Source organism: Phycomyces blakesleeanus (genome assembly GCF_001638985.1).
Source record: "Phycomyces blakesleeanus NRRL 1555(-) unplaced genomic scaffold PHYBLscaffold_17, whole genome shotgun sequence".
Taxonomy (NCBI): Eukaryota; Fungi; Mucoromycota; class Mucoromycetes; order Mucorales; family Phycomycetaceae; genus Phycomyces; species Phycomyces blakesleeanus.
In genome coordinates, this window is record NW_017265150.1 from 435,308 (window position 1) to 462,548 (window position 27,241).

The following is a 27,241-nucleotide window of genomic DNA, read 5'->3' on the forward strand; positions in this document are numbered from 1 at the left end:
GAGCTTTCGGGCTGTGTTCCATTTGGCGATAATGCTGATTGTGATTGTGATCCGTTTGATGTACCACTGCCAGCAGGAGAAGCAGCAGATTGCTGCTGAGGTACGATGGCAGTATCTGGCATATGGTCAGCAAAGTCCTGCAGTCGGTTTATAAAGCATGTCATGGTCTTGAAGGCCTGGACACGCACCGGCTTTTCCTTGTCTATCAGGACAAGCGAGACACAAGGCACGATTCTGGTCGAACAGTCTTGAGCATCGTAGTATTCTGATGTGGCCGCCAGAGCCATCAGGGCCGCAATGCGTGCGTGGTGGAATCCGTCCCTGAGACTGCGGGTGAATGCTGGCACAAGCACTTTCTTGCGCGTGCCTTCCTCAAGATGCCGGGCTATCTTTCCTAAGCAGATCGTGGTGTTTGTCCGGATCCCGGGCTCGTCGTCCATCTGCAGCTTGGCCAGGTACTTCAAGAGCTCGTAGTTGATAATCTTGTCGCTTAGTTTAGGGACCAGCAACAGGACGGATTTGATGGTGTGTTCTCGGATCAGAGGCACCGTGTCCGTGAAGCCGGTGGCAACGTTGGGAAAGATCTGGGTGGCGACTGCCTTTGCGGGAATGTGGTCGATGAACTTTGGCATGTTTTCCAAGAGACTGACACGAATAGCACGATCAGGGGATGCAAACATCCTTGTAATCGGACCAACGATGATTTCTTCATATTCCTTGTCTTGAAGATGGTGGCCGATTTTGATTATTGCATTTAATGCCTTTGCTCCACCTTGATGTTTTTGGGGTCTGTGTTAGTAAAAATAAAAGAAAGGCAAATTATTGTTTTAATCGAGGTAAACTCACCAGAACCAAACTCAAATGCTTTTACAAGTTCTGGCAATATCTTGTATTTCGAAAAGTCTCCGGGAAAGGTGTCAATAAGGGTGTCTAGTTTCCTATAATTTGTAGAAGCAAAAAAATATAAAAATGAATAAATATATGATAATTCTTATGTTTAGTCTTTTTTTTTTCTTTGGGTTTCTTTCCAAAATACAGCTCTCCCCTTCTCTTCTACACACACACACACACATATATATATATATATATATTTGTACGCACCGGAAAAAACCTTCTTTTTCACTTTGTTCTTTGATACTGATGTTCTCAAGGAACAGGTTCACTTTTACAAAATCATGGTCAAAGAAACTTTTTGGGCGCAATCCGACCTCGAGGTAAGTTGCTGCATCTGCTCTGCTCATGACCTGGCGCAAGAGAGCCTTGTAAGCTTCAACCATGTTGGCCGGTATATTTCCTGGTCGGGATAATTGTTCGATGGTATCAAAACGGAGATTGTAAGCTTCATAGATCAGACAACCTAGATGATAAGAGTCTGTTGCAGACACAGGAAGGCTTTATTGTTGAACATTAAATAAATTGAAAATAAATAAATGAAACGGTTTCAATTTTAGCATAGTTTCTGAGTAACTTACTCTTTCATGATTGTCCAGCCAGATTTTTTGATTTCAGGTGTGGCGTATTTTTGTGCTTCAGGAACCAAACCACCAAATGTCTTTGTTGTTTTAATAAAGAAGAAAATCAGAGTCCAAATCAAATCAAACCATTTTGTTGTTAATATTTCTTTTCCTTTCTCTTTATGGCATCACAGGCACAATATCCTTTATGCTATATATATATATTACCAAACTAATCGGGCTTTCATCTTTCATGGAACAAAGCAGCTCAAATCCACCCAGCTTCCACTCGCCTGCTTTGTTGGTAAAGATGGAAGATACTCGGATATTACCATGTACCATGTCACAGTCATGATTGATGAACTTTATAGCATTCTACAAACTCTGTCTATCAGAAACATTTCTCTCTCTATATCATTCAGTTCTTCCTTTTCTTTTATTGATGATAAACTTTTCAATTACAAAGAAAAAAAAAACAAAACTTACTGCTACTTTATAAAGACCCCAAAGAACAAGATTGCTATCAGGATCTTGGCCGAGTTGGTTGGAAAGAGGTTCAATTGGGTCGGTTACAAACATAATTGCTTGATCGTTCTATTTAATCAAACTCGGTCAGACTCCAGATAATTTTTATAGTTTGATTCTAGCTAGTGAGTTGATTCTTATTGTTATATTGTTATGCTTCTTATTATTTTTACAAAGAGAAATAGAAGAAAGAAATTTAACTCCATCATATATATATATATATATATATATATTAATATTACCTCGATTCCATCCAGATATCGAAGTAAATCAGGATGACGCATAGTACGCATCCTCTTGAATCCATTTGAAGCTAATTGCACTTTGTCTCTGTGTTTTGTGCAGTCGAATACAAAGATAGAAACTTGGGATCCATCCTCCTAATCAAGTCACCAACAACAAATAGATACCAATTAATTCATATAACTATATATAAATATACAAAATTCATCATCTCTCAAGAAAAAAATAAAAGCAAAAGCAGAATAAAATAAAAGAGATTTACCTTTTTTGTGCCGTGATGTAATGACCAGATTGAGCGATCCTTAAACCATTCGACTTTGTCACCGAGTGTGTAAGGGAATGCCGAAGAATCCTTTCCTAGAAAAGACAGGCCGCTCTTTACAAAACCAGAGAAAAACGCCATGACTCTTTAAATAAATAAATAAAATATAAAAAAAGACAATCGAGTCTTGTTCCTTTGTGGTACACGCTGCGGTAAAGTATATATATATATATATATACATGTGTGTGTGTGTGTGTGTATATATATTGGAAGCATTACAACCTCGCGTGACGGTGCCCAGAAGAGGGACACATCATTTTCAAGCTTATATATATATATATTAATAATAATTAAAAAAAAAGCCCTACGGCTACCATTCTTTTTTTCTACTGCTTTGCTTTGCCTTTCTTTATATATTCTACCTTTTTCTTTATTTTTTTTAAAAGAAAAAAAAATGTCGGTTTCCGCGCCTTTGATTGACTTGAAAACCCAGAAATACGACAGACAATTACGGTGATTAAGAAGATGCTCTTTTCTTTTATTTTTCTTCATTACTATCTTTTAAAAAAAAGCAAACAGAAAGGCAGATAGAGAAAACACAGAACTGAAAACTACAAAACAAACACACAAGAAAGCAAAAGACGCAGACAATTTGCTTTTAGTTTCTTCCTATATTATTTCTCTCTTCAAGCATATATAATATATTTATATTTATACGTGTGTACGTGTGTGTATTTCTGCGTTTAGTTTGTGGGCTGTTACTGGTCAAACTGCATTGGAACATGCCAACATTTGTCTATTGAATGCCACGTCTACTGGTTGTGAGATTCTCAAGAATCTGATTTTACCAGGTAAAAAGAACAAATAAAAATAAAAATAAAAATCAGGAACACACAATTCAAGCAAAAAAAAAACATATATATATGCACTTTTTTTTGTATATTTTCTCCCCCTCCCCCTCCTACTACTATCAGTTTATTGTTCTTGCTCTTGCCTATTTTGTCTTCGCCATTTTGTCTTTTGCAATCAGACTTACACGTAAAGTAGGTGTTGGTAGTGTTACAGTGGTAGACGCCAATTTAGTTCAAGAGGAAGATATGAAAACCAATTTCTTCCTTGAGCCTGCAAGTCTCGGCCAACCAAAGGCAAAGGCAGTTGTTGAATTACTCCAGGAACTCAATGAAGATGCCTCTGTTACATTTACTATCAAAGTAAGCACGCTTGATCAACTTTATCTTTTTTTTTTGACATTTTTCTTTTCTGTATTTATTCAAGTAAAGCATATGAACAACTAATATGTATATATATATATGTGCGTGTGTTTTGTTTAATAACTTAAGGAACCTAGGGATGTTATTCATGAAGACAAGGCTTTCTTTGATCCTTTTACCATGATTATTGCTACAAACCTACATGAAAGAGAAAACATGGAATTGGCAGATTTGTGTGAGAAAACCAACAAGACATTAGTTATTGTTAAATCCAAGGGGTTAGTTGGTATTTTCCGTATACAAGGACCTGAACATCCAGGTAGGCAATATATATAGGTGCATGTGTGCGTGTAATTAACTATGGTATATATACAATTTTTACTAGTTATCGAAACACATCCAGAAAACCCTGTTGATCTTCGGCTCGGAAACCCTTTTGCTCAATTGAAGCAGTACTCAAACAGCTTCGACCTTGACGAATTAGATCAAACAGATCATGCTCACGTTCCATTTATTGTTGTGATCCTGCAAGCAGTCGAAAAATGGAAAAAGGAGGCAAGTGATGCCAATAAATAGATAAATAACAGTAGAAGCATTCAACATTATATATATATATATATATATTATACGCGGTTATTTATTAACACACTATATAGAATAATGGGAAAGAGCCTCAAAGTTACAGTGAACGTAATGAGATTAAAGCAATCATTCGTAAAGGTATGCGTACCTCTGACGAAGAGAACTATGAAGAGGCCATAGCCAACATCTGGCGACTTGCTCCCTCTTCTAGCAGTGTATGTATCATTTTTATCTTATGCTGTATATATATATATGTGTGTGTGCATGAATAAAATAAATCAAAAAGACAGACATCTTCATGCACAAAGAAGAAGAGATTGAGATAGAAAAGAAAATCACCCGGAGAAAAGTTCATCTCTACTTGTAACTCACAACCTTGGTTTTATGATACATAAGATTCCTTCAGATGTGCGCCAAGTATTTGAAGATCCTGCTTGCAACAACATTACAGCACAGTCCGAACATTTCTGGATAGTTGCAAGAGCTGTGAGAGACTTTTTTGAAAACGAAGGACATGGCCGATTGCCATTGCCAGGAAAGCTACCTGATATGAAATCTGACACAACAAATTATGTTGCTCTCCAGAATGTGTAAGTCTAGATATATGGATATAAGACCAATCCAGCAAGAGATTAATTGAATCGAATTGAACGATTGAATGATTGATTGATTGTTATCATTGTTTTAAAGCTATCGAGACAAGGCAAAGAAGGATTTGGCTGCAGTAATTGGTCATGTAAATGCTCTACTAAAGGCAAATGATATCCCAGAGAATAGCATATCTCAAGATATGATCGAAAGCTTCTGCAAGAACTCTGCACACATCAAGGTAGTCCGCTACAGATCTCTTGAGGATGAAAGAGTTAAAAACCCCGAGACAGACAAGATTGGTAATATATTTATTTATATATTATTGTCTGGATTCTAAACCATGTTTGCAGTAACCTGGTTAGAGAATGAAGACAACATGAGCTATTACATGGTGTATCGTGCTGCTGATTTATTCCATGAAAAGCACAAAAGATGGCCTGGTGAGTTAAACCACAATTGATACATATTATTACCATAGAATTAAAACTAAAACCGACCAGAGAGAAAATGATTACTAAACACACCTTACTGTATTTCTGAATAATAATATTAAAAAAAAAGGATCTCGAGGTGGAGATAATCTTGAGGATGTGAAGCTTTTAAGAATAGAGGTCGCAAAAGTATTGGGAAGCTTGCAGATCACTAAAGAGAAATCTGACATTCTTTTGCAACAGCAAGCAATGGAAAATGCAATTACAAACTAGTAAGTTAGTCAGTCAGTCAGTTGTCTTGTGCTTGTTATTTTGTCAGGATGAAAAACAAAAGTCTCACTAAACATTTTCCTTATTCTTTTTGTTTTATAGTGTTCGATTTGCTAATCGCGAGACAGCAAATCTGTCCGCTCTCATTGGAGGCCTTGCTGCTCAAGAGGTTATCAAGTTGATCACACGCCAATATATTCCCATTAACAACACGTGTGTGTTCAACGGAATCTCTTCGACTAGCGCTATATTTGAATTGTAATATTGGATGTACCATATAAAACTCTCTTACCCATGATTTTATACTTGTCTTTATTTTGAGCACGAATATTAAGACAAAGTGATACAAAAAAATGCTATCCTTTATATATATATTTATTTATATGTATATGTATATGTATATTTATATTTATATTTCTATGTGTATGTTCTGTGAATTATTATTTGTCTCAATACATATACATAAGTGGGGTACACACAAACACACACATACTATGGATCTTCCTACACATTGGTTTATCATAATTTAGACGACCTTTGTACCCTCTGCTTTTGTCGCAACACAGGCAGTAAGAGCAGCTCCAACACCACTACCGTCCTTGGCAAGGCCTAATCGAATCTTTGTGCGAATATCTGAATGTTCAGGGAACAGCTCCTGAAGTGCTTCATACATTCTTGTCTTGAAAGAAGGATAAAACTCGAAAAGAGAGCCATCGATGCCGATATCCACGCCTTCGTCCGGGATTCCACAGTGGGATACGATACCTGCGATTGCAGTTGCTGCCAATCTTGCGGCTCTCTTTCCTACCAGCTCAGATACTTTCTTGACAATTCTGCACTCAACAACCGACACATTACTCAGATTGAGACTTGTGTCCAAAACCTCTTTTGTCTGTGAAAGATTCTCTGTGTCATCCTCCTCAATTTTGGACATAAACGAAGTCTCGAATGCCCACATGGTTGAGATTTCCTTGGACCAGACATTGGGGTTAAAAGTACCCTTGGGGCTGAAGAGCAGCTCGCGATCGATCATGTCTACCAAGACATTGCGGACAATCTCGCCCAAGTACATACCAGAGATCATCTTCTCGAATATCTGGCTATGGGGGTTGATCGATTCACGATCGAGCTTGTTGTCAAAACGGGTGAGAGGAAGTGCCTGGCGCTCGTTGTCAAACGCACCAAATTCCATATTGATGATCATCTCGGGCGACTTGGTGGGCCCATCCTTCCACTTTTTGATATTGGAAATCTTTTCGATGTACGCACCATTGGCACCTGTTCCGAGGATCAAACCGGCCAATGTGTTGGGTTTGTTGTATGCATTGGACAAAAGTGTTCCAACTGTGTCGTTCACGAGGGCAGATACTTTAACGGGTAAGTGCTTTCTCAAAAGAGCATCCTGAAGAAGCATGACAGGATCCTTTCCAATTGCGCCTGTGCATGCGAACCCTTTGGTCCATTGAGATAAGGTACCGCGGTTGATCTATTGATTGAAAAATGAGTACAGTTTTTGTTTCAAAGAATAAATAAATACATTGAAATTTAAATATTAGAATTTTTTTCTCCTTTCTCTATCTCTTCCTTGTATTTCTTATTGGTGATAAAGATAAAGATAATGATAATAAAGATCGATTACCTTTGTTTGGAGAACTGGGAATGAAAATGTGTAACCGAGCGGGAGTTCGGATTCCTTGTCTTCGAGACCCTGCTCCGTAAGGAAGGTGTCGATGCATTCGGCAATATAATCTAAGGACAGCAAACAGATGTCAAGGATTGGTTTCTTCCCAGAGGTGTCACACGGCTCTCCGACATACCACACAAATTACGCATAGGACCGTTCTTAAGGGCATCAGATACTCTGGCCTTTGTCGACACAGTCTTGAATTTTCCCTCCCCTTCCAAAGTAACCAGTACAACGCGCAGATTGGTACCTCCCAAATCCAACGCGAGAAACTGGCCGCGCTCATGGCCTAAATAATAAACAATCCTTTGATAAATCATCCAACAATTCAATCATTCAAGCCAGGCAAATAAAACGCAATTTATTCATTATTCTTATTATCATTCATTCACAATAGACTAGGTAGAATATCCCTCTTCCTTTTTTTCTTCTTGCTTTGGTATTGCATATCTCCCGCCTCGGGTTTTTACATGTAAAATGCGGATTATATGTATGATGTTGTGTATCTATACGTATATCTTTACCTGTCAAACGACCTTCCACGTAAGAGGGAATCATGGCAACTGTGCAACCTTCTTTTTCGAGACCTTTGTCCATCTCTTTCATAAATCGAGTTCTGATTTTACAAAGATGTTCTGTAGTCAGACTGAATTCATTGATGATATTCTTCATGTATTCTTCCTGTGCCGGAGATCCACCGATCTCTTTGATTTCTGTCGCTTCTTGGGCATCAGAGAAAGGCATCTTGATATTAGATTTTTTATGATTATTTAGAGAAAAAGAAAGAGAGAGAAATATAAAGCAAAGGAATCAAAAGAGCAAGAAAGAACGCAAAAATAATAAACAGTTAAATAAACAAACAAGCAAATAAATACTAAATACTAAATACCATAAAATAAAAAAAAAGGCATATAAGTATATATTTTTTTTTCAAGCATGCATTGTATAAGTCAATTAATACTCCGAATAAAGTAGATTGAGTATCTGATAGGTCATTCAAACATGAAGGAAAAAATAATACAGTACTTTGGTGCACGAAAGAATAGCCTAATTCGATCAGTCTCAAAAAAAACTCAAAGTATATTTAATGCTCAAGAGATCCTATACTATCATTTATAGCTAAAGCAAAAAAATAATAGTATTAATAATATAAAAATGAAAAATAATTAAAGGAAGAAGATTGGTGGCCATCATAAAGGAATACGCTATACACTATAAACTATACACTACGAATTATACACTACGAATTATACACTATAAACTACGCACTGTACGCACGATTTTTTTTTTCATTATTATGATTGAAGGGCACCTTTAAACCACGGATGTGGTGGCCCTCATTCGTACGACATGCTATGTATCTCCGTGTAACAGATTGAAACAAATCCAAAAAGCTTTATATTATTACCTTTTTTGTACTGTGGTTGTAAAAGAAAGAAAGGGTCTTTTCTTCTAATATTATAATCACCACAGCAGATTTTTTTGTGTAATCTTGTTCCTTAAAAGGATTCTTGTATACGGGGCGAATTTTGCCCATAACAGGAAATTCATTTTTTTGGGGGACTGAAAAGTGGGGGGATGGGGGGACTACTCTCGGCCAATAGATTTCGATTAAAAAATGTACTGCACAATTTCAAAAATGGTTCAAATTTTTAATTTGTTTCAAATAATTTTGGGTTGTAAAAAATTTATTTTTTATTTCGAAAAAAATTAGGCTAAAAAAAAGCTAGACTGGACCATAAAATCCACAGGCAGTAGCACACCAGTATATTCGTACCACTAGAAACACTAGTAGTATAACTGTTTGTACTTATGCCTGTAAATTACGTGATCGGTTTGCTGCAAACTACTATGTCTAGCTAATCCAAGAGACCCGGTGCCAGAAATTCCAATAAACCCAAAGAGCATAAAGATTTGAATTTCGAGAAAAGCTAAAGCAGAAGAACTAATAATTAGTAATTAAACTTAGTTATATATATTTAACAGAATTTTACCTTTGACTCTATTAAGGCATTTGCAATAAAAGGCAGCCAAATCTCTGCAAGTGAGGAGTAAATAGTTAGTCTTCTGTTGCTTTGTAAGAGGAACATGTAGTTATTACCTCTTTATTGATTTACCGAGATGATGAAAAACTAATTTATAAACTAGAATTGTATGATTAATAAACACAATGACATAAAAAACTTTGATAGCATAAATACCTTTGAGCTTACGGTCTTTAAGCAAAATTCTGCTTCTATAAATACTATAAGTATACTGGAATATCTTACAAATGGAAGCTCATGCAAATAATAAATATTTTGTGGAAAAGTAAAATGAAAAAGAAGACAAAAACACGCGATATTTTCTTAAAAGAAAAGAAGTAAAAAAAATTCTAATTGGTCCGCTGACATTAAATATCGATCTTTCCACATTTTATAAATTCAATTATTTTCGCAAAGTCATTTTCCCCCCTTTGTTTTTACAATCAATTTACTATTATGCAAAAGAATACAAGACAAGAAACATATAAAATCGTTAAGACTCGCCCCCCTAAAAGGCAAGGCGAACTTAACTTTAGCATCAATTCAGGTGTTTTTACCTGCTCTGAATGCGAAAAAGAGTTCGAAAAGCCTTGGTTACTGAAAAGGCATTCGAAGGTTCACCATATAAGTAATCAAATGGCAACCAATACTGTACTCGACGAACCCGAGCAGGCCGAATTGATAGTCGAGAACACTATTCCGGATGCTAATGCATTTGATTACTCGAGTGACGAAGATGACTCCTCCAGTATCGGGGATGAAGAAGACAACATTGTAGACGAGGAAAACGATATTGTCGATAATTTCTTTGATATTGAAATGAACAGTAATCCAGTTTTCAACGCGTTCTCTGACATGTTTTCTTCTGCTGCTGCTGCTGATGAGGTATCAATGACCGATGATGACTCTGAGATCCCGGAAGAAGTCTTTGAGACAATTGGCGCTGTAAATGACCCTACAAGCTGTTATCCTTTTCGCGATCTTCAAACCATGATCCTTTTCGCTTTTATCGATGGGGATAATGACATGATCTCCCAGCGAATGTTGAAGAAGATACTGCTTGCGATGAACTTGATCATTAAGATCCAGCAAGAAACTCCCATAGGAAGAACATTTAAGTTACCTCGTTTGGATGCTCTTTTAAATTATCAGGCAAGAAAGAAGTCCAAGATGCCTGTCTTTCCTTCACAAAGAATATCAGTACCTGGATCAAACGGGAACGCATTCGCCCACATTAACCTTCCGTCCGACCACTTGAGATTTCTTATGGCAAACCCAAAGAAATCCAAGTTGATCTCGTCCATGCCCGATCGTACCCCAAACCAATCGATCTGTTTGGAACAAGGTGAAAAGTGGAGAACCCACCATCTCTTTCAGCAGCCTATGCACACTGTAAATGGTATAGATGTCTGGTTTGGAAACATCGTTTACTTGAAGACAAACGATTGCAGCATCCGCTTTTTGGTTGAATCGTTCCACACGGCAAATAAAAACATTTTTGCGAGAGGGTATCTGGTCAGAGCGATTTCGATTGTATGCTATGGCGTTGAGGTTGCTGTTACCGATCTTAGAGTAGAGCAGATCTCTCACGTTGACACCACTCCTGTTGAAAGAGATCACTACTACAGTATCTCAAGTAGCCTTACCAGATTGAGTCCTGCTCATGACTTTCTTCTTTTTGGAGTTCATCCAATGAAGAAGCCTATGCCTCTTTCTGTTTTGCCCGGTAATGTAGATCGCGATGCAGTGTTTTACAAAGTTAGGATTGTTTCAATCATCCTTTTTACAGACGACACTTCCGGCAATCGTTCAAAGCAGTACAATCCGTTTGAAAGCTGGTTAATGAGATGCGCTGCCTTGCCTTTTAAGGATCGAAATTCGATAGCAAACATCCAGTTTCTTTCTACAATCCCTAAGAAAGATGGTGCAAATGGTATGTCTCTTCTGCCAGCAATCGTTGATGACTTTAAGAAACTCGAGAAAGGTGTAAAAATGTTCTCCGCTGAAGACAATGAGTATGTTCTGGTTGTTGCTCCCATCCTTTGGATTGAGGCTGACACGCCATGTCATTCGGAACTTTGCGGATTGCTTGGGCCGGCCACCACATTTCCTTGCAGAAGATGCTACATCGAACTTAGACGTGCAAAAGACTTTGTGAAGGACTTGTCCTACTTCTGTGAGTGCCATGAGAGACGAACTCGAGAGCACTATGTTCTTGCAAACTCGTCACCTGGCAGAGACACTGAGATCCCAAATGCTCCGAAAATTGGAATGAACACGCCTGCAAACGAGATAAGCTTTAGAGATCGTTCGACTGGCCGCTTATTAGAATTGCAGTCGTTTGATCCAGAAAAGGATACACCAGTGGAAATCCTCCACACGATACTTCTTGGTGTTGCAAAGTATATGGTAATTGACTTGGTTAAGGTCGTGCTTAAGAATGACACAGCCACAATAGCAAGACTTTCAGAATTCTTGACAGATTACACGCGATCAACTGGTCTATCAAGAAAGTTCACCCGAAACTTGAGACATAGTGGTTCATTCCTCGGTAGAGATTTCAAGGTTCTGCTTCAAATACTTCCTGTAATTCTGATTACAGAATTCTCTGGAAATCATGAGCTAGACCTTGTAATACCATGCTTTGTTGAACTTGGCCGATTGTGTTCTCTGGTATTCGTTCGTCAGGTGACATCAGACTTTGATAACTATATTATCAGAGTAGATAATGCAGTGAAGCGCTTGATCAGAGCATTATTTGACTACGATAAAGGAACCAAGAACGAGCTCCACAAGGCATATTGCACCAAGCCGAAAGTTCATTACTTGACACATCTCAAGGAAGATATAATTCGTTTTGGCCCAGCCCTCAATTATGAAACAGAAAAGGGCGAACAGTTCAATAAGCACATTCGCGAACATCTGTTTCATACGAATCGCCAAAACACTTCCAGGGATGTTTGCCTAAAGTTTGCAAAGCAGGTAGCATTGCAACATGTAATTGACGGCGGGTCGTGGATTAATAGCTCTGGCAACCGAGAGAAGTCTGGAACTGGAATAGAGAGGTTCATTAAGGACAACAATGAATCTTTGTTCTATTACACCTTCTTTGGCGGCTCGAGAGAGCTAAAGGACAACAACGACACTGGAGATATTGAAGATGACGCCGTCCAAAACAACAGTTTTGGCGCGTTTGTTTTTAAAGATGATCCAATCTCTCGCCCTCGTATAGGACTTGTCTCAGGCTCTGTTGTTAAGTTTCTTAGCATTGTTCCTCGTACGGATAATGACAGAAACAATAACTATGCCAAGGCTGTAATGACAGGTGAGCATTCTGATGTTGCTAACATGAATCTCGTTTGTAAGTTAGATTTGCACATTTTCCGCAACCCATTTTACATTGTAAATTTGAGCAAGTTCGGTTCCTACTGGTTCATTTTCAATAATATTCTTTTTGATGAATAAAATGATGCTACTTCTTTATTATTATTATAATTATTATTTGAACCTTCTGTTTTCTTCTTCTCAACATCAATTTTTTTGCGTAATTTCTGTGAAGTCATTTTTTGGTTACTCAAACCAACCCCCAACTTTCCTTAATAAATCCTTTGTCTCACTTGAACACTTTCTGACTTCCCTAACAGTTTTTTTTCTTACTTTAAAAGCCCACAAGTAGTACTGAACTTAATTTTATCCTTTATTCGGATGAAAAAAATTGAGTACGAAAACAAATTACAATATTTTGGCCTCTAAGCCAATCATATTGCTTAGGTGCCAATTTTCACCCAAAATGATAACAAAAATCTCTGGTGGTGATATAAATTATTGATATATTTTTGTACAGATATACATTTTCTATCATTAAAATCTATTTATTAGACAAGTAGCAATTCTTTAACTGATGTCTTGGTTTTTCTTTTCTTACAAACGATTAATATCCAGTGTTCCTTGTATATGATCAGAGGCTTAGAATAATCAAGTTTTCAAATTCAAGTACACAAATAAAAATAAATAAACAAGACTGACAGACAGCAAAATATACGCGCTAAATAAACCAGTACGCGTCGCGTATCGATAATTATCGACTTCTTCTATCTCTTTCTCTCTTTTTTTTTAAAAAAAAAATTAGTCACACAAGTCAAAGTATTAATTTGACCATTAATTCTAATTGCTTAAGTACATATACATACATATAAACATGTCTCAAGTAGAGATCTCGATCGCTGAAAAGCTGTCTCAATTACGCAACATTGTTGGCAATGAGACCTCGGATGCACAATTATACAACCTCTTGAACCAATCCAAAGGAGATCTCGAAAAGGCTGTCAATGCACACTTTTCATGCATGGATATTGATTCATCCCCACAATCATCACAAGTCGAATCTCAAACCACCTCAGAATCATCATCAACCTTACGCTCAATACCTACGAGATCAACTAGACTTTCAACAGCCAATAAAAGACAATACACAATACCAAAAGTTAAACAGCCTAAACGAGCAATTCAAAGTTATTATATTGGTGATCTTGTAGTCGCAGGTAATAATTAATGCAATTTTAAAAGTAATATAATAGTAATAATCCAAATATTTATCATATTAATTAAATAAATAAATAAAAATATTATAAATCCATAAAGAACAAAAAAAAAACATTTAGTCTTTTTTTTCTCTTTCTTTGCTTTTTTTTTGCGTCTTTTGCTTCTTTGCTTCTTCTTATCCTCCCTTCCAATTTCTGCCAGGTTGGTCCCTGTGCAAAGGGGAAAGCCCAATAAGGGAAGGAGACGGCATCGTTTTGAGTCGATCGACTCACTCTGCCCATCCCCAAAAGAAAAGACGAGGATATGGACAAAAGGTGTACGAAGACACCATTGTTAGATTTACCACCCTCAATGGACAGGAAGTCGGAAGACTACCAAAAGATGTATCGAAATACGTTGCTAGACTTTTAGATCGAAATATGTGTACATTTAAGGGCAAGGTTGTCTATTGCTCGCCTGTCCTCACAGTAGGCGAAGACATCATTGTCCAGCTTAATTGTTATTTCTCTGCGTCTGCTTTTAAGGACAAAGAACCTAATAACCCTTCAAACCTGTTCTTCCAACCAGTATCAATGCGCACAAAAGAAACAGACGAAAAATACAGTAGAGATGGAGCATTGGCCTTATTAGGAATCTTGCGTGGGGTTGGATTAAGACCATCGAGATCGGCTATAAAGACCATGGCTACAAATGGGGACGAATCTCAAATACGGGATCTGATTGAACAAGCAGTATCTACAATGGATCAGCCTGCTACCGAAGAAAAAGAGAAAGGAGTCGAAGATTGCGATGAAGATGATGATAAGAAAGAAGTGACAGATGGGCAATTGGATACAATTTATGAAAAAGCTCAGATGTTTGATGCCCAGATACAACCAATGGATGAGCCAGAAAGCATGTCATTGTGTCTAAAACCATATCAAAAAAGAGTAAGTGTCATAGATATATTAAAACAAGCAAAACGAATAAGTGGTCGAGAGATTGATTAGTTGACATGTCTTTATTTTATCTAGGCCCTTGCTTGGATGTCTTTGAAAGAGTCGACAACCTATGAGGATGGTGATGTAGATATGAGGGCTATGCACCCACTCTGGGAAGAATATATATTTCCGACAGACCCTGACGCACCAGATAATGTCACAAGGCACTTTTATATGAACCCTTACTCAGGTGAATTAAGTCTTACATTCCCAGAATCAAATTCAAGAGAAAGGGGAGGCATTTTGGCAGACGGTAAGTTAGATAATACGCAGCGTATTACTTAAATAGTAATTCTCATATAATCTTGATTAGAAATGGGATTGGGCAAGACTATCGAGATGCTCAGTTTGATCCACGCAAATCGATTCAAACCTGGTATGCTCGTTCCCACACCCAAGAAATCAAAATCACCTACGACACTCGTTGTTTGTCCAATGACCCTGCTAGCACAATGGAGAGATGAAATGATACGTGGATCAAAGCCGGGTACACTCACAGTTGATGTATATTATGGCGACGGGCGAAATTCGGGGACGAGAAGTGTGTTTAACGCCTGGGATGGCTCAGCGCCTGATGTGCTGGTAACCACATATGGTACAGTCATGTCAGAGTGGGAGAAACCAGACAGTAAGCTATTCAACATCGAGTTTTGGCGTGTCGTATTGGATGAAGCCCATCACATTAAAAACCGCCAAAGCAAAACCTCCCAAGCATGCTGTGCCCTGAAAGCACAAAGAAGATGGGCATTATCTGGCACACCAATTCAGGTAAAATTAGAAGATGATTCAAACCAATTGTAAAACATTCATCATTAAATATTATTAAGACATACTCAACTTATATATCTTCAATTAGAACAAACTAGAGGATCTATTCTCTCTTGTAAAATTCCTCAAACACGAGCCATGGTAAGACTTTCTTTATTTCATCCAATAATACAAAAACAAAGAGTCTAACTAATAGCTGTATAGGTCAAATTATACATTCTGGCGAACATTCATCACAATTCCTTTCGAGAAAAAGGACCCTGGCGCACTTTCTGCAGTCAAGAGAGTGTTGGAGCCTATTGTCTTACGACGCACCAAAGCCATGCGAGACCAAAATGGAGATCCAATGGTGTCTCTTCCAGAAAAGAAGATCAATATCGAGTACCTTGATTTCACACCACAAGAACAAGAAATCTATGACTCACTTTACAAAGATTCAAAGACGAAGTTTTCCTACTATTGTGCTTCTGGAAAAGCGCTCAGCAACTATGCAAGTATCTTTCAGCTTCTGATGAGACTTCGACAAGTAAGCTGCCATCCATCTCTTGTCCTTAATAGCAAAAAGAGTGGCGAGAATAGCGAAATCATGACCGAGAACGGGGGAATAGTTTCATTAGAAGATTTAATCGAAAAATACAGTAAAGATGGGGGAGATGCGCCTGTCAAAGAGACCCCGTCTTACAGCGTCGGTGTGTTGCAAAACTTGTTGAATCGTCAAAAAGGAACCCAACAAGAAAGTGACGAATCAGGGACGGCAATGGAAATTGATAACGAGTGTCCAATATGCTTCGAGATAGTGGATTCAATGATTATGTTAAAGTGTGCGCACATGGCATGTCGACCATGTGTTATGGATTATCTCCAGGTAATTATACATATAGCGATTTTCATAGCATTTTTACATATTTTGTTATTACCTAGAAACTTGAGGATTCTGGTGTTCCGGGAGAATGTCCCATCTGTAGGCAAGGGCCTGTAAGCCAGGATGACCTTCTTGAAGTATCTCAAGTACAAAAAGAATCCGGTCAGGTATCAGACCAGGATGCACAGAACGGTGCATACTCCGCCGCTGTTAATGTTCGCCGTGCAGTGGGTGGATACAAACCATCTACAAAGATTAACGCGATGCTATCTCACATACGTCTCTATCAGAGTGAAGGACGAAAGACTGTCGTATTTTCCCAGTTCACCAGTTTCTTGGACATAATCCAGATCGCACTACAAGAAGCCAATATCTCCTTCGCACGCTTGGATGGGTCTCAAAGTCAAGCTCAGCGCGAAAAGGTCCTATCGAACTTTTCTTCTGAAAACAAGGAACAAAAGACAGATGTGCTTCTTATCAGTCTAAGAGCAGGTGGTGTAGGCCTCAACTTGACATGCACTAACCGTGTGCTTCTTATGGTAAGAATGTTTTCTATTCTGTAATCAAAGAGGATTGTACTATTTTCACTAACAAAAAAAATTGATTATCTTTTAATAATAAAATATAGGATCCCTGGTGGAACTTTGCGGTCGAAGCACAAGCAATTGATCGTGTGCACAGGTTGGGTCAAACAAAGGATGTGGTTGTGACCCGTTTCATTATGAAGGATACAGTAGAAGAACGAATTCTAGAGATCCAAGACAGGAAACATGTAGGTGTTATTTTGAGCTGTAGAAGAAAACCTTTGTTTCTTATATACCTATATTTATATATCTGTTTTTATTTTTTATATGTTTTCTGTAGGTCTTGACAAGTCAACTTTATATGTCCAAAGAAGAATCAAAGGTTAACCAGCTTCAAGACCTACAGATCTTGTTCAGCTCTAGTAAAAAATATGTAAATTGAACAAACTCAAAAAAGTAATAATGATAACAATAGCAAAAATATATGATAAAGTATCAGATTCATAAACATTAACATTCTTCATACAAACTAACATAATACAGTAATAATATCTTCAAAGCATAAACATGTTCCTTCCTTTCTTTATTTTAAACTTAATGTAATAGAAAAGAGCCTTTTAAATTTGTGCTGTACATTTTCATCTTTTGTAACTTGAAAACAAAATAGAATCAAAGACCTCCTTCTTTGGTAGTCTCCGGGTATCTCCTTGAAGAATAATTGAAATGACATTGATATTCTAGGGAAGACAAGCCTTCTGCGGAAATCATAAAGTGATGATTAAGAGAATAGAAGAAGATTGAAACAGGTGTTTTAACTATTGCTTTTCTTTTTCTTTTTTAAAAAAGAAAAATCTCTATTGTCTTATTTAGTGCCGTTTGAGAATTGTGAGCTTTGTATTGTATGATTATTGCAAGATATAAAAAGCAGTCAATGAATTAATATAATGAAAACAAAAATACTATGAAGAGGATGAGGCGGGGGGGGGGGGGGGGGGGGTTTGGTTAAAACAAAAAAAAAGAAGGACATTCAAACACATCAGATGAATTAGTCTTTTGCTGTAGATTGATTAGTGTCAGCAACTTGTATTATTGGCCCAAACTTGTTTCTTTGGCCTTGTTGTCTTGAGTGAGTTTTAACGTGTCTTGCGACTTGATCAGCTCGAGGGAATGATTTACCACATGGAATAAAAGAGCATCTGAATGGGCGTTCTCCAGTATGAACCCTCATCTAGATAGATTCATCGATATATATATATATATATTAATATATATATCATAAGGCCAATGATTTAGATCTTACATGTTTTGTCAGGTTGCTGCTCTCAGAAAACCTTTTTTCACAGCCTTGGTATTTACAAGCGAATGGTTTTTCACCAGAATGTACTCGACGATGAATTGTCAAGGCTCCAGAGATCGAGAACTGTTTTTCACAGCCTTTTTCGGGGCACTTGTACGGCTTCTCTCCAGTATGAGTTCGCAAATGCTGAGTTATTATATTTGCTTCTGAGAAACGTTTCTTGCACAAACTACATTGATATGGCTTATCCCCTACACAAATTTAGAGAAATCAAAAAAATGCATATTAGAAAGTGGATAGGATACACATCAGTCATGTTTACCTGTGTGGGTTTGGATATGACGCATCACCTTTTGCCGCTGTGAAAACACTTTCCCCTCACGATCACATTTTTCCCAAAGACAGATGTATTCACTCCGACCAGAGCCAACATGTATATCTGACAAGTGGCCTGTCAATTCATCAAATGTCTCAAATCGGTCTCTACAGTTTATCCAGCGGCAATAATGAAGAAGTTGGCCAAGATGGTTTGTGAGATGGCTAAAAAGATCTTTGGAATCTTCTGTGGACACTGTACAAGATTCCCAATGACATTTAAAATCAATTGTACGACCACTCAAGTGTATTTTGAAAAGATGGGGTGCCAGATCATCAAGGGTACTAAAGGTAGCCGAGCAAGCTAACCATTTGCACAGCATTTGCTCTCTGTCCGCATCTGAGCGTTTTCGTTTCTGACTATTGGGTCCATTAGTTTGCTCAGTCACCGTCTCTGCTGCTGTCACAGGCGGGAGTGAAGTAAAACTAGTTTGATGCTCTCTGGGAACCGCATTTTTTCGAGATGTATTTTGTGTAATTTGGGCTACTGATTCTGCTGAAGCCACTGACGACACTGACGCTACTGACGCCGATGGTGATACAGATCGGGTTGGAGGCCGTTGTACTTCTTGGGGTGTTTGTATTGAAGGTGGTTTAGAAGGCTGGGTAGATATATTTGTTGCTGCGCTCTCTTTTTCAACGGCTGCCATTGGACAACACTCGGCACAACAGTCATCAACGGCAGCAATAGCCATTGGGATGCCTGGAAGAGTATTTTGGGGCTGAGGGGGTCGACTGGTAAGTTGTGGTCGTGAGCTGATTGAGGGAGCAATTGGGCGAGGTCTAGCAATAACATTTGGTGCAAATTCTTGTGATGAAGATGCTTGTGGTGCAGGTCTTGCTATAGGAATTGGGTGTGGCAACGTTACTCCGGGGTAAAATAACTGTCTTTGAGCTTGAAGGATGGTCTGTGCATTAGTAAGGGTAGGATCTGTAAGGAAGTAGAACAATCGGCTGTGATGATGATGAGAGGATATGTTAGGTTCATTTGGTTTTGGAATAGTAGGCTGGTTAAAGTAGTGTTGGTGAAATGGAGGGCCATGGTGATGCTGAGACATTGAAGTAGCAACGGAAGATAAACAGCATGAGTGCATTGTAGATTGCTTTTATGCTTTTATCTTTCTATTATATATGTACAACAAATTAAAGGAACAATTGTATAGTTGAAGAAAATATTTTTTTTGTAATAAATAAATAAAATAAATAAATAAACAAATTAGCAAGAGGGCCTGAGAAGGTGGAGTATGTAAGCAAAAGGTGTAAGTCAGACGTTCAACAAATAAAACAAGTTACTCCAACCCAGTCAAAAATATTTTTTTCTTATTCCAGTATCCTGTATTTTTAAAAGCCGCCTAAATAAATCCAGGGAAAGCGCAGAAATGTCAAAAAAAAAGCGTACATTTTTTTAGGGAATAACGGAATTAACAAGGAACACTAACATTTTTTTTTATCCTGGGATGTACACTAGGTGCTATTCGGGAAGCTCACTTCCGGTATATCTTCAATGATATTTTCTTTGTCACTAACAGAATTGTAGCTATTACTACCTTAAACATTCGATGTCTCGAGCTAGAAGACTCTACACAGAACACATGTTAATATCTTAAATACTTAGCTTTTGGGCATATCATTTCCTCAATAAACTATACAAAAAAAAGACTTCCAGCATATATTTAACGACGTCCCCCTTGTCACCAGCTAAATTGCCACTATTTCTATTTCAAACATTAAAAGTCTAGAACTAGAAGACTCTATTAAATACAAAACTTGAATTTTTAATTACCTAACCTTCAAGTATATAATTCCTTCAATAAACAATACCAAAAAATACTAATGTTTTTTTTTAACATGTAGATAATTGTCATTAAATTACAGGCTTCTTTCAAGATCTAGACTATTTTTTTTTTCAGTATGAGATACAATGATAAAATACAGACTTTAGTATATTGGATACAAAATCTATACCAGAGTGATTTTCTTTGGTATTCGAAGGCGGATATTAACGCCAGTGTATTGTTTAGAGTATATTTTATTTATTTATTTGATAAGTTCTTATATGTCTGGTACACGAGTTACATTATATGACTCTAATGAAAACTGGAAAAATAAAAGGAACCACCTGCAAATACAAATCCAAGCGCTGATGTCCTTTAATTTTTGGCTATATATGTGTTAATATGAAATGTATATGTTTCCCTGTGTATAATACTTAATAATACTATTGGTTTATTAGTCAAATCACCAAATCTCAAAGTATAGCTGTTTATACATAATGTGTTTGCTAAGAGCGTAGTTTAATTCATGTCTACTTCTCTCAAATAGCTACAAGTTTTCTTCTATCTAAGATCTTTAGGTGTTGTTGAAGCTCGTATTTCCAACTGATTGAAATAACATGCTATAGTTAGATTAATATTCATCTTAATGTGTTGTATTTTTGTTTTTAAGTTTATACAATTGTATGCGTAAGTAAGTTCAACTATAAAATCATGTAATCAAGAAACAATTTGCTACTGTATAACACACTCTACGTGTTACTGAATATGACATTCCTGGCTTTCTTCCTTTCTAATCACTTCCATTGTATCATATGACAGGTCGATGTATACATTAGATTACCTGAATAGGTGATAAAGACCAATCAAATGCATACAAAGAGAGAAATCATCGAAGCACTCGTGGATGATAAGTTCTTATATTTCCATTATTGGCATTTTCAGATTATTTTCCAGCATATCAAAGAAAGATAGAGAAAGAAATTAAGCTTTTCATACATATCTGTGTTTACCAATAATAATTTTGAACATTGCCTGAACAGTTTGGATCTTTTGGCATACATTAGCTGGAGATTGGCTACTTTGATAATATGCGGGCTGGTATAATATTTAGTATATATACCTCGAGAAGATTTCGTCTTCCAACAAGTTACAAAACATCAATCTCTTGTGTCTTACAAAGCAACCTTGAAACTATCAAACATGTCTTCATCCACAATTTCCTTCGAGACTATTAATGGATCCGTTACCAATATTAAAGGAACCGATGCTACCTCCGCCCTGAAAAACAAAGGATCAACAGCCTGTGGACGTGCTTACCATAATGCCGAGACTGGTACTTACATCCTTCCTTGTGATGACGATGAGAAAAAACGCCTGAACTTGGTATGTAACTCAAGTACTCTTCATCTACTTAGTTATATATATATACATTTATATTAACCTAAACTCTTTTTATTCTTCTTATAGCAACATAACATTTTTAAAATAATGTTTGATGGGTATATTGGATACAAATACTCTATATACATTACTAATATTCTATCTATTCTTGAAACGTTTAGATTGACTGTACCTGCTGTGAAGCATAACTTTGCACCTGGTTCAAAGGTTCTTGATATAGCATGTGGAACAGGAATCTGGACTATGGTAATTTCTTTAATAACAGCTTAGCAGAAGTTATAAAGTATTTTAATGGTATCTATATAGGAAATGGCCCAGGCTTATCCAGATTGTACTTTTATTGGAATTGACATGGCTGATGTCTTTCCAAAAGAGAATGTACCTCCAAATGTTGAATTTAAGATTGTGAACGCTTCTGATCTCTCTGAATTTGAAGACAACACTTTTGGCCTTGTCCATACACGACTTCTAATTGCAGGCTTCCCAGCAGATAAGTGGATTCCGATGATCAAAGAAATATACCGTATTGTAGCTCCAGGAGGATTAGTCCAATTTTTGGAATATGATTTTATTGTAAGCTTCGATTGTCGTTTTTTTTTCTGGATAGACATTTACTAATGTAAACAATAATTGATCTTTATATTCTAGTCTGGACCAAAGCAAGGAAGTATTTTGAAGGTTATCACGTCATGTAAGTATATGTATGATTTTTTTGGTAGTACCTAATGATGGTCAATAAATGTAGTGTATTTTGCCATAACCGAAAGAAACAACGATTTCTTCATTCCTCAAAAGCTGGCCCCATATCTGCTACACAGTGGATTCGATGTTATCTTAGAAGATAATAAAAAGCAGATGTTTTGTAAGTAAAAAGAAGAATAAGAAGGAAATAATAGCATAGTACTATTGGAACCATCTTTCATTTTCCCCTAGTGTAATCCTCTTGCTATAGTTTACTTACAAAATTTTGTAGCTTCTGAGGAGGATAATTTGTCAAAGATGATTCTACAAAATTGGATTGAGGCCCTCGATGGATTCAAACCATTTATGATTCCGCACTTGTGCCCTGAAAACCCTGAAGCATTTGATTCAATTATCGACATTTATATCAAGGATTGCATTGAGCACAAATGGTTTCTCAATGCGGTTATAGTAGTTGGTGCCAAGCCCTTGATTGCCGAGTGAAAGGAAAGAAGGAAAGAAGAAAGGAGGAGACATTGTCCTGTTCCTTCTAATATTACTGTCACCTATTTTATAAATAGTTTGAAGTGAATAAAATCAAATTATACTTGGTTCATTCTTATTTGGTAAAATACTCGTTGAAAAAGTGGAATGAAAAGACAAAAAAAAATAATAGATTAATGCACAAACCCAGGTCTGACTAAGCTGACAGATAGAAGGATATTATGAATATTCTCCAATTATATCACTGCTATTACACTTCTTTAATCAAAGATGATATATTTTCCAAACAATAGGGATTTAAAATATAATTGCATTCAAGGTAGCTCTGTTCATATATGTACATAAATAAGTGCTTATTTATATAAAGAATTAACTATTGGATCGAATTTAGTTTCTGATTCTTCTTCTAATAGCCAAACCAAAAAGAAAACCTGGTAAAATAATACAGCAAAAATCACTAATACCTCGTCTTGATATTGGTAAAGCTGAGACTTCAATGTGATAGCTGAGACAAAAAAAAAAGAGTGTAAGTTAGTATATGAATATTACCGTGCTTTTGGTGTCAATACATCCATGGCTAGTTTTTCTGTGATACCCTGTGTCGTACGCATCGACATTGAAATTCATCTAAAAACGGAAATGTATCACGTGTGACGGCTGAGTCGCGTCTCGTTTCTTTCGCTTTCTTTTAGGACTGACATGCACTATTAACTACTTTTAGGTTGCTCTTTTTTATTTTTATTTTTATTTATTTTTCATCAATCACACATACGTACATATATAACCTGAATGGCCCGTCAATCACGCCAACCGAAATCAGCCAAACTAGCTGAAGTCAAAGATTCAAGCCAGCTTACAAGTACCAGTGCAGTAACCAGAAATATTACCCCAGAGGAAAAGCAAGAACCCAAAATTGAGGAAAGGTCATGTTCTACTGATGGAAGCACTAAATCAAAAGAAAATTCTGAGCGAAAGATCCGTGGAGCTTACACAAAGAACTCGCGGACTACTCTATGGCGCAAACGTAAAGCTGCCGAACTAGCCGAAGCTTCCACAAAGAAGAAACACCAGCAGACTGTACCTGACACCGGCCCTGAAATCACAATAGAAGAGCATGTTGTTTCTCCAAAAGCTGAAAAGGAGGAAGTCGATAGTCTCGATGAAGAGGGTATTAAGAGTACTGAGGTTGAAGCAATTACGGCCGTGTACCAAGAACTCGTGGAAAAGGCTATGCCCAGAAATGGTGAGAGTGGAACTGAATTGTTTGCCAACACGTATGAACACTTTCGGCACGCCGCTCTTCGCCAGTACTTCTATCATCTGTTACGTGGTAGGAAGAAGGTCAGGGCCTCTGAGAATGCAACCTTTGAAATCTGGGGGAGGATGACGACCTACCGTCCAAAGGCGATTCGCAAGTGGGCGATCGAATACCTGGAGACAGGCACCCTTGTTCCCCGAAAGCAGGGACAGCATGTAAAGTCTACATCACTTTCTGCCGCTGAATCAGAGGCTGATACTATCTGATGAGAGGAAAGGAGGTACACCAATAGCATCTAAAATAGAATGAAAAGATGCAGATTTGGAGAACGGCACATGAAGATGAGGATGAGGATGACGACGAGGAGAAGGAGGATGAGGAGGAGGAGGAAGGGAAGGGAAGGGAGAGAGAGAGAGAGAGAAAGAAAGGTAGAGTTGGTATCTTTAACAAGAAGACTGGCGCCAAAAGGCAACGTTCGCAAACAGCATCTTTCTTTCTTTTTTTGGGGGGGCACTCACATATGAGTAGGAATATGGATACCGCAAGAACAAAACCAAAAAAAAAAGTCATATATAATGATGCGTCATGGAAAAACTGACGCTGTATCAGACTGTGAAGAAGTGGTCTCAAGGAATTATAGACTTTTGCCATTTCAATTTGAACACACTTGTTTCTTTCTTCCTTTTCATCCTTTTAATATTGGAAAATCATGAACGATTTCCTAAACATTATATGTATAAATTACTTTTTATTATTACTATTACTATTAATATTACTATTACTATTATTATCATTATCACTATCATTATTATCAGCATCAGCACCGGGACCGGGACCAACTTCAGCATCAGCATCATTGTCATCATCAATTGAAACCAAACCGCCATTGGCTCTCTTGATTCCAAAAGGAAAGCAGTAAATATAAAGAAACAATAAACAAATGGCCTTAACCAGACTTGAGCTGTGATGATTAGCGAATCGTTTAGTGAAATGTCCTTCATCTGATCTGATGAGTCTCATCTTTTTTTTTGTTAGTTTAAAATTAGCACTATACTCTAATGAATCCAAGGGTAAAAATCAACCCCTCGTATAAAAATCTTGTGGTTTATTGGTTCAAAAATTAAGAAAAAGAAAACTTTATTGAAAGCATACTTTATATATATAAACATATTTTTGTAAAAAAAAGAAAGGGGATCTACAACTTGCATATGTTTTCAGTCTGTTTTACTTTATCAATAAATTCCTCAAAATAATCATTTCTTTGAAACACCATTTCGTGGCCAATGTGCCAAAGAAGTCTGTCTTTGAATGTTACTGGCAAAATCATGCTGATTTGTACAGATGGATTGGAGGAAACAAAAGACACATGCATTGTAATGGCCGTCTTGTAAGCAAGGTCTCTTGGGTTGCGCGATTCAACTGTGACATGAGTAACAAAATTTCCATTCGGATTCGAGTAAATGATTTTCGTAATTATGTGAATGTGATCTCCTAGCATTATTGGCAGACTAAACGCAATGTCGTTTACTTTTGTTACTCGGAAGGGTGCAGGAGATATGAAACTTGATGCTGCCAAGCAAGCAGCTTCATAACCTGCCTGAACTACATCTCCATCAAGTGTTCCTTCATACCCACTACGATGATGAAAAAAATGCGGTCTTGCTACAAAATCGCTTTCTATTATCGTATTTGGAACAAGTTTAAAGCCTGAATTATGAAAATCAGGGTAGTGAATTTTCTTATGCATTGGGACAGCATTGAGCTTATGAGACATCACATCGCTGTCGAAAGCATGTTCCTTCCAAGCATCCCTTTTCTCTGTAGCTTTTTGTCTGGAGCATTGTATTCTCTCCAAATGATCAAATATATATTTATCCTGAGCTGTGGTGCATTTAATATGTTCTATCGTCACTGGTATATCCTTCAAGTTGTTGCGCAGGGTCAGGGCTACCGAGAATATCGCTGCTATTCTTGGATTGGGTACGCCTAGACATGGACCTGACTTGGATTTCAAGACAGTTGCATTAATGGAAGTCGGTTTATCAGTAACCTCCAATGTTACAAAATCTAAGAGGTGTTATACATGTATATATAAGAATATTAGCTGTCTCTCTCTCTCTGTGTGTACATGTATTCTTGTGACAAAAGATGACCCCCACTTGCTGTAACCTACAAGCCAAAAAAGCGGCCTTGGTATATCCCAAATGTCCAATGAGCTTATAATCTTTGGCTGTGTTCGGTATATTCATGTATATTTGTTCGGTTCCAACCAGCAAAGGGATACTAATCTCACCATGACTTTTTTGGACCCTCTGATTCGATGAGCTCTCTTGAACCAACTCAACAATATCTTGAGAGTAGTATTTAATGTCACAAGAAAAATCAGAATAAGACAGAAGCATTCATTTATTTATTCATTGAGATGTTTCTATACCTTTCAAAAGTTTTCCGATATTAAAGCTTCTATCAAAAGATGCGTATTCCTTATTACATGCTGAGGACGTCTTGAATGGTATAAGCTTCTCAATGTATCCAAACGACATTTACAACCTAGTTAAAGCAAACAAAGAAAGCTCAACATGGTATCTACCTTTGTTCTTCTTCCTTTAAATAGTTCATAAGAAAGAATGAAGTAATACTTACTATTATATTTTCTTTGAAAGAGTGGTAGTTTTCTAAAATAATAAACAAGAGCGATATTGAAATCAAAACATAAACATTCAAAGGTAAATAACAATTTGTATGTGAGACAAAATCAGTAGCATAATTTTGTAAGATTCCCAAGTACTTGACTCCTTCCTTTTCTCTCTCTTTCTTCTTCTTTTTTTACTTTTTGTGTAATGTTTTTTTTAGTACACCAATATTAGGCCTTTTTTGATCGCTTGTTTGTTTAAAATATGAAAGTAATCCTTGTAAAATTTGTATTGTAAGCTACCTGTAACACAGTACAGGGTATTTGTTTGAGTTTGGAAGCTAATATTGGCCCAAGAAAATAAT

General features: G+C 37.1%; 9 protein-coding genes across 9 annotated transcripts; 5 read left to right on the forward strand and 4 right to left on the reverse strand.

The window, feature by feature from the left end:
* Nucleotides 1–53: 53 nt before the first annotated feature.
* Nucleotides 54–2,625, reverse strand: PHYBLDRAFT_115135 (hypothetical protein; the record flags this gene model as incomplete). Its single annotated transcript, XM_018428438.1, has 8 exons — nt 54–772; nt 847–938; nt 1,102–1,392; nt 1,473–1,552; nt 1,683–1,829; nt 1,941–2,048; nt 2,222–2,359; nt 2,485–2,625. Coding segments are annotated over 8 exons (1,716 nt in total), but the record flags the coding sequence as incomplete, so codon positions are not given.
* Nucleotides 2,626–2,875: 250 nt separating this feature from the next.
* PHYBLDRAFT_126277 (hypothetical protein) lies at nt 2,876–8,049 on the forward strand. Its single transcript, XM_018429094.1, has 14 exons — nt 2,876–2,997; nt 3,232–3,335; nt 3,532–3,695; nt 3,825–4,014; nt 4,081–4,254; nt 4,365–4,496; nt 4,684–4,867; nt 4,968–5,167; nt 5,219–5,308; nt 5,430–5,571; nt 5,672–7,055; nt 7,209–7,318; nt 7,387–7,542; nt 7,778–8,049. The coding sequence occupies exons 1-11, from the start codon at nt 2,939–2,941 to the stop codon at nt 5,829–5,831; spliced, it is 1,599 nt and encodes a 532-aa protein (XP_018288886.1). The 5' UTR covers nt 2,876–2,938; the 3' UTR covers nt 5,832–7,055; nt 7,209–7,318; nt 7,387–7,542; nt 7,778–8,049.
* Nucleotides 8,050–9,733: 1,684 nt separating this feature from the next.
* Nucleotides 9,734–12,742, forward strand: PHYBLDRAFT_148066 (C2H2-type zinc finger transcription factor; the record flags this gene model as incomplete). The annotated part of the gene is made up of 1 exon (XM_018432002.1): nt 9,734–12,742. The coding sequence occupies one exon, from the start codon at nt 9,734–9,736 to the stop codon at nt 12,740–12,742; it is 3,009 nt and encodes a 1,002-aa protein (XP_018288887.1).
* A 1,400-nt stretch (nt 12,743–14,142) lies between these two features.
* Nucleotides 14,143–17,198, forward strand: PHYBLDRAFT_86385 (hypothetical protein; the record flags this gene model as incomplete). Its single annotated transcript, XM_018443647.1, has 8 exons — nt 14,143–14,748; nt 14,833–15,052; nt 15,113–15,567; nt 15,656–15,708; nt 15,772–16,280; nt 16,317–16,432; nt 16,489–16,968; nt 17,058–17,198. Coding segments are annotated over 8 exons (2,580 nt in total), but the record flags the coding sequence as incomplete, so codon positions are not given.
* An 875-nt stretch (nt 17,199–18,073) lies between these two features.
* PHYBLDRAFT_100694 (C2H2-type zinc finger transcription factor) lies at nt 18,074–18,759 on the reverse strand (the record flags this gene model as incomplete). Its single annotated transcript, XM_018427603.1, has 3 exons — nt 18,074–18,181; nt 18,254–18,501; nt 18,573–18,759. Coding segments are annotated over 3 exons (543 nt in total), but the record flags the coding sequence as incomplete, so codon positions are not given.
* A 2,841-nt stretch (nt 18,760–21,600) lies between these two features.
* Nucleotides 21,601–22,986, forward strand: PHYBLDRAFT_148069 (hypothetical protein; the record flags this gene model as incomplete). Its single annotated transcript, XM_018432003.1, has 7 exons — nt 21,601–21,783; nt 21,868–21,899; nt 21,963–22,047; nt 22,108–22,374; nt 22,450–22,492; nt 22,547–22,663; nt 22,775–22,986. The coding sequence occupies 7 exons, from the start codon at nt 21,601–21,603 to the stop codon at nt 22,984–22,986; spliced, it is 939 nt and encodes a 312-aa protein (XP_018288890.1).
* A 789-nt stretch (nt 22,987–23,775) lies between these two features.
* Nucleotides 23,776–24,510, forward strand: PHYBLDRAFT_64075 (hypothetical protein; the record flags this gene model as incomplete). The annotated part of the gene is made up of 1 exon (XM_018441229.1): nt 23,776–24,510. The coding sequence occupies one exon, from the start codon at nt 23,776–23,778 to the stop codon at nt 24,508–24,510; it is 735 nt and encodes a 244-aa protein (XP_018288891.1).
* A 441-nt stretch (nt 24,511–24,951) lies between these two features.
* On the reverse strand, nt 24,952–25,264 carry PHYBLDRAFT_148071 (hypothetical protein; the record flags this gene model as incomplete). Its single annotated transcript, XM_018432004.1, has 2 exons — nt 24,952–24,965; nt 25,027–25,264. 2 exons carry the CDS (start codon nt 25,262–25,264, stop codon nt 24,952–24,954), a joined length of 252 nt encoding a protein of 83 aa, XP_018288892.1.
* A 175-nt stretch (nt 25,265–25,439) lies between these two features.
* On the reverse strand, nt 25,440–26,787 carry PHYBLDRAFT_64074 (hypothetical protein; the record flags this gene model as incomplete). The annotated part of the gene is made up of 3 exons (XM_018441228.1): nt 25,440–26,311; nt 26,418–26,594; nt 26,679–26,787. 3 exons carry the CDS (start codon nt 26,785–26,787, stop codon nt 25,440–25,442), a joined length of 1,158 nt encoding a protein of 385 aa, XP_018288893.1.
* Between the last annotated feature and the right edge of the window lie 454 nt (nt 26,788–27,241).